We start from the raw sequence: 7,028 nt of genomic DNA on the forward strand, positions 1-7,028 counted from the left end.
CATGGCCTCCCCACGCACATCGTGTCAGACCGGGGTCCACAGTTCACATTCCCCTAAAGACACTGTCACGCAAGCTCTCTCCTCGTTTCATCGGCCCCTTTACACTAACCAAGATAATCAGTCCGTGCGCTGTCCGACTCTTACTTCCCTCTTCCATGAGACGCATTCACCCCACCTTCCACATGTCCTAGCTATGACCCATCATTAATTGTCCGCTAATGATGCCACATTCAAATTTCTTGTCATTAACATCTCTGATGATCCCACTTGATTGATCACATAACATCACAGACTTGGAAAAGCCTGGCATCAGAGAAGCTTATAATAACTGGTTTTTACATATTGCTTATAGTGTGCCCTGCAAATAGGCTATACTCTGGCTAGTGCCCCGAGTCTCCTGGGACAGGTTTCAGACCTGTACAGGATAAGTGTTGCCCCCCACCCCTCCCCACACTAAATCAGAGAAGGGATATAACTGTGTGTGTTACATTAAAATACTAGACAATGAGTTAAAGTGGAGCTACTGTTACTACACCAAAACTGTTTAATATCCAACAACATAAAATCCTTAGCAATAACATCAGCACCACTGGCAGAGGTGATTTTAGTATTTTGGGGCCTTAGGCAAAAATTTGCAAAGGGCCTCTCCAACGAGCTTTTATCCCCATTATCTTAAAGGACTAATACATAAATAAGGGTCTAAATAATAATAATAAAAAAGTGTGTCAGCCCTTGAATGTGCCCTACTGACCTTGAACCCCAATCCGTTGCCCACCTTGCCTGTTGACAAGCAGCAACTCTGGTTACCTGAACCAGCGTTCCCGAGCCCACCGTTCATCACCCATTTTCAGTGCAGGTCTTTAATCTCTCCCAAGGCAGGTTCACAGACAACCTTGACTCAGGTGACCCTAACCACATGCAGGGGTGAAACAAAAACCTGGAGGTCACCATTGGGGTATCAGCAACTACTCCTATACCAGCATAAAAACCCTTCCTTCAAACTGGTATTTCTGATTAGCATTGTGTTACATAACTGCAGTAGTGTGGTATTTAAAGCAGAAGATTTGCCACCTGCTGTCTATTAAGTGTAATTGGATAACTTGCCTTTCCTTTGAGATACACCTAATAACGCATTGTAAAGGTGTTTGAGTACAGAAGCGCAAGAACAGCATGTTCACGTTACAGCATGTTACTATGCAAAATGCCATTGTGAACTAAAACAAGCCTTGTACTTTTGATACTTTTGGTCTAAAGATGTGGATTATTGTACTTTTACTCAAGTACACATGTAAATGGAACTTCTACTTTAACTGGATAGGTTAAGAAGAGAGATAACTTTAATCTTTACTAGAATCTACTTTTTAATTTTTAAGGAGAATTCTTAAGAATGCCCACAATTCTCAGAATTTTCCTAGAATTTCATCACTAGGAGGAAATCTTTGCATTAGGTATTTTTGTGCGAAAAATTGAGGGGTTGAATATTTTTTGCAAAGCACTGTAGGCTGAATTAATGTTAATCAAATATTTTTGTGAATATTAAATGTATGTGTTACTTATTAAGAGAAATGGTTCAAAATTAAATAATATTTTGGTAAGGGTTTTTAAAAAATCTTAATGAAAAACCAAGAACAAACATAGGTAACAGATTTTTGTGAACTTTCAAATGCACAGGGTTTGTGTTATGTAATGTTGTGTATTTTGAGTTTCTGAACTGACCCAAATGTAGTTTAACTCCCAGTCAAATAAACATTGCATTCTGATTCAAGGTGAAGTGTGTTTAACATACCATAGGACAGGACATTTTGGGCTGTGTGTATGTGTGTGTGTGTCTAGAATCCTGATTTCTTATTATGTAATGTATTCAGAATTTAATTAATCCCAGTTACTTATGTATTTACTAAAAACACAGTATACTTCTAATTTGTTCATAGTTATGAAGAAATTAGTTCATTATGTCATGGTAGCACCCAGAGTTGTCAAGTAACGAAGTACAAGTACAAGAAATTTTGGGTATCTATACTTTACTGGAGTAATTATTTTTCAGCCAACTTTTTACTTCTACTCCTTACATTTTCACGCAATTATCTGAACTTTCTACTCTTTACATTTTAAAAATAGCCTAGTTACTTTGATTTTATTTCAGCCTTCAGCTTTATTTAAAAAAACAAAGAAAAAAAACATCCGGATAAATCGCGCCATCCGGATAGAGTGAATTTGATTGTGGTTGGGTGAGAAGTATAAATGTACCATTCCGACACCCTATTGGTTGGTACGCGATCCATCGCACCTGCACATGAGGTCACGTCACACACTCCAGCAAGGACGTTTAAATAAAATAGCATTTTCGGTTAATAAGATAAATCATTCATTCTGACAGCACTAATGTTTATTCTAGACAACCATACAAGGGTAATTGTTACTAAGCCTGCCCTGGGTACAATAATTTTCTTGTATGTTGCCCTCACAGATTCCTGCAGCTAAGCTTGGATGTATTTTATATTCCAATAAAGGTTACTGATGACATGCCTCTGAAGTTTGACTTTTTGCACCATTAAAATACTTATGAGCAACTAGTTATCATATCTTTTTCTCCATAAAACATGTTAATGCTCAGTAGTACACATCCCAGATAGCACAGGTACGTCGCGGACATGTCTGCTAAAGATGGTAAACATCGCGTTGGTTTTTTTATAGGTGTATTTTGATCGTCTGTAAATCGCCTGTTTGAGCTGTTAAATGAAACATCGTCTTTACATCTATACGACGTCTATAAGACGTATTTTTATCATCCGAAATTCGCTGGTATGTGAATGGGAAATATAAATATATAAATAATCTGGAAATAGAGTGGAGAAACACCAAAGGAGAATCAACCAGAAGGTGGCGGTAGTGCAACACTTACGGATGCAAGCCGCCGTTAGGCTCCAAAGAAGAAGAAGAACAGTTTGTTGAGAAGACCAACGTTTGGCGGGCATGTGGAAAAGGTAAGCAGGAATTAATTCCCATCTTTCTAAATAGAAACGAAATACTGAATATAAATGTCAACTGCTGTTTAGCGATGTTTAGTCACGTTATTTTGGTTTAGGCTATTTCTTGTATTTTTAATCACACCTAAAATACAGACGGTTATATGAGCGTGTGTTAGAATTATTTTATATCTAAAGGAGTTATTTCTACTCTCTTCCTCATAGATCTGATATTAACGTGTTAAATCTTTCCTGCTGCTATCTTCCTGTCTCCTCTTACATCTGCTCTTTAAGGTGTGAACGCTCCCATGCTCACCTTTCCATTCTCTCTTTATGTCTCTCTCCCCCTCTCTCTCTCTCCCCCTCTGTCTCCTTCCCCCTCTCCCCCTAACTCGAGCCAACATCTTGCAATCTGTCTCTGGACGGACACCTCTCTATCTTCCTCTCCTTTGATTATTCAGGATCTCACCAGGACATTTACAATGGTTCATGTTCTTTGTAGTAACATATGTCTATGGCACAGGCGTTTGGTCAAACATATATAAACCCCATCTTTTGCTGTTAATAAACAGAGACCTTTCTGACAGACAACGTGTGTGTGTGTTTGACTGAGGCTCTCCTGGCGCCAGAGAAGCTTACCGAAGCACAGCGGACAGACCGAGCAACTCGCCTCTCTTACTACGTAACTTAAAAAAAAACTTTACAGCGTGCTTAATCTGCGATTCGGTTCTGGTTTCGGTCTGGTTTCATGAGTTGTGAAGTGAGAGAAACAAAGTATAAATATTGTTCATTTGCTAAATTAAGTAACCTGAATTTTAATTGAATCTATCTATATATTTTTTCACAGCAGTTTGTGACTGAAAAGTTTTCTGTCTGCATCTGACTTCAAGAGAACATATGGTTCATGTATTTGCATTGTACTAAAATGCATTCTTTTTCAATTGCCATATACAGTATCCCAAATCACTATGGTCGTTAAAAAATACAACAAAAAAACAACAACACATTTCTTTTGAGGTGTTAGTGCAGTATATAGGCCCGTTGCACAGCCTAAGCTTTTATCCTTTATGCTTTTCCCCCCTTACGTTACTTATACTTTTATACTTTAAGTAGTTTTGAAACCATTACTTTTACACTTTTACTTGAGTAAAAAGCTTAAGTTGATACTTCAACTTCTAAAGAAGTCCAACTTCTAAAGAAGTCCCATGCGTCTCATTATGTCCTGTCTAGCAATTCAATTTAATTAAATTTTATGAATATAGCGCTTTTAACAATAGTCATTGTCTCAAAGCAGCTTCACAAAAATGAAAATAAGCAGCTGAAAGTTCAATATACCAGAAGTCCAGTTCAGCACAGGGATGAGTCAGCGGGTGCAAAGGGCAGGTGGGGTCTGGATCACTGGAAGCACAGCAGCAGCATGTGTAGCTCCAAACCATCATCACAGATCCTACCACCAACATTTAAGTTCCAGATTTTTAAGGTCATGTTATCAGGCTTCTTTTTATTGCTTTGTTGTAAGGGCTGTATATGTCATTGTGTTTGCTGCAACATCACAGTATAACATAGAAGCAATAGAGTTGTTCCCTGACCAGCCTCTCTATTTTCTCTTCGTTTGTAATAAGTCTCTGAATTATTTGTTAAATGTTGATGCAATGTTTTTTTCTACATGTCCGTATGGGATGTATTACAATCCGATGGGCTGCATTATTGTCAGATTTGCTGTTATAGGGAATTCATTAATACCTTCAGAGTGTGTGCATGGAGTTTGCCTGTTCTCTCCAGACCAATTAGTACGGCACTCCACAGGATTCTAACATTAAGCTGTTGACATGCGAGTATAAAAACATGCCTTACACACTCAAGAGAAACAGACACTTCCTGTATATTCCCAAGCTTTTATTGATTTGCATCACATTAAATCAACAGTAGACCATCCAGGCAAAAATAAGCCAGACACTTTTACAACAAATACATATAGCAGCAATAAATTCCTAACATAAACCCATGGACTGTACAAAACAACACTCAAAGCTACAGAGCGGAATCATTACGAAATTTGATATAAATATTTGTCTCTAACCCTTCAATATGAAGGAGAATCTCAGGAAAGGCTCTTTCTCCATTTTGTGCAGATGTGATTTTCAGTTATTTTGTTGATTTTTGTAAGTCCATTACAGCTGCATGAAAATATTTAAAGTCATGTAGATGGTTTAAAAATCAGTATGACAGTATAACATAATACAATTTTTTTTTAAATGTTCTGTATACATAATGAAATCCCAAACATGAACAAAGGTTGAACGAAAGTTCTGTCCTGATAAATGACTGAAGGTTTTCTTTTCTAGTAGCTTATATTTTGGCAACATAAAACCTTATGAACGTTGCATATGTGTGTCACCAATGGGGGCCACGAATCCCGATCATCAGCCTGTTCCAATCAGCAGTAAATCTGTTGCACTGTTGCTGCTTTCTAAATTGATCAAGTAAATCAGTCTCCTTGGTTTTATCCTTCTTCTCTTCATGTGTCGTTACAAGTGCATAATTCTTTCCGTTGTTGTTGTCCCAGTGCGTCTTCCCGCCACAGGTATAGCTAACACAAAACTCCACGTTATCCTGAGGCTGCACACATGCTGGAATTTCAATGATGAATGAAAACGTATCTGTGTCTCGGCAACCACAGACATCGTTCAAAAAAGTGCATTCGATGTCTCTGTGGTTTTCCCATGAATCAAAGGTGATCCTAACTTGGACAGATTTCTCGAATGACACATTTCGCACTTTGATTGTCCCTGTTAGTGTGCGTCCCTGCAACGTGCAGCTCTCCAGACACACTGAATTCTTCATCAGGCGCTTCCGGAATTCCATGTATTCTGTCGCAGGTTGCCGAAACTCGAGGATTCTGCTTTGGACAGGATTGAGAGCCACCTCTAGCTTCGGGAGCTGGAACTGCACCTGCGAGTCAGATTTTTTATTTTCGCATGGAGAGAAGACCCGGACTGCGGTCAGAGACATGCCTTTAGAGTCGGCGAACACCACCTTCTTCTTAGCTTTAGCTTCAGGGGCTTTCCAGACACGGCATGGCGGATTCAGACTGGTGTTGTGGGTGTTTTTGGTGTTGATGCACGGACGCAGAGGTTTGCAGTTGACACTGATGAGATTTCTCACTCTGTAGTCCTTGTACGAGTTGAGGAATCTATGATGGAGAGGTGGAGAGGACGTAATGTAGAGCTGCACGGCCATGTCCACTGGCATGATCAGACAGATTTATTGGCTCGAGGACACTAAACACACACACACACACACGAATTAGAATCATAATAGAAACTAGAAGTGGCTGATACAACAATAAATGATAAATTACAGCAAATTTTTAAAAACGATATTTCATTATCCATATCATGCATTTTAGAAATGCCTTTAAGAATCGCAATGATATTTTTGCTAAATTGTTAAGTCCTAGTGGAAATATTTGTATATGCACCACCCACAGAACTGTGCTTACTGTCTATATCTTTTTATTTTTATTTTTTCAATACTTTTCAAACTATTAATTAATATATGCATGCTTTTATGATATGGATGATGATGATCATCATCTTTTGTAATATCTACGACTCTTAAAAGTTATTAAGCAGTTCACTTTAGATACAGTATTAATGTTTGCAAAGACGTCATGAGTTTACCTGCAATAACAATGAATTGAAACTTCCCGGACATTTTCTTACCTGCTATTAGATATCTTCGGAGCTCGGGAGGAAATACTATAACACAGTTTAAAGACTCCTGTATGTGTGTAAAGTGTACTCCACTGTATGCACGTTGCACACACACCCCTGCGCGCGCGGGCTCCATTTATACCACCGCTGCTTTTGCTTCATTTACATATTCCACCGAGCCAACCAATAGCAGTGGCGCCACGTGCAGCTCTGACCAATCAGCTCACAGCTGTTCAGCTTTTCCCTCCCTCAGAGTGGCCGGTTTTATTAGCATATTTATTGCATATTGCGCAAATGAGACAAATATAAACGATTTCGTACTAATACTGTTAAGCTTAAAGTTATA

At 38.6% G+C, this 7,028-nt stretch overlaps 1 protein-coding gene across 1 annotated transcript; it reads right to left on the reverse strand.

Moving 5' to 3' along the window:
• Positions 1-4,847: 4,847 nt before the first annotated feature.
• On the reverse strand, positions 4,848-6,777 carry ppp1r3ca (protein phosphatase 1, regulatory subunit 3Ca). Its single transcript, XM_053510298.1, has 2 exons — positions 6,692-6,777; positions 4,848-6,247 (listed from the first exon to the last, which is right to left on the reverse strand). Exon 2 carries the CDS (start codon positions 6,216-6,218, stop codon positions 5,361-5,363), a length of 858 nt encoding a protein of 285 aa, XP_053366273.1. The 5' UTR covers positions 6,219-6,247; positions 6,692-6,777; the 3' UTR covers positions 4,848-5,360.
• Between the last annotated feature and the right edge of the window lie 251 nt (positions 6,778-7,028).

Source organism: Clarias gariepinus, chromosome 13 (assembly GCF_024256425.1).
Source record: "Clarias gariepinus isolate MV-2021 ecotype Netherlands chromosome 13, CGAR_prim_01v2, whole genome shotgun sequence".
Lineage (NCBI taxonomy): Eukaryota > Metazoa > Chordata > Actinopteri > Siluriformes > Clariidae > Clarias > Clarias gariepinus.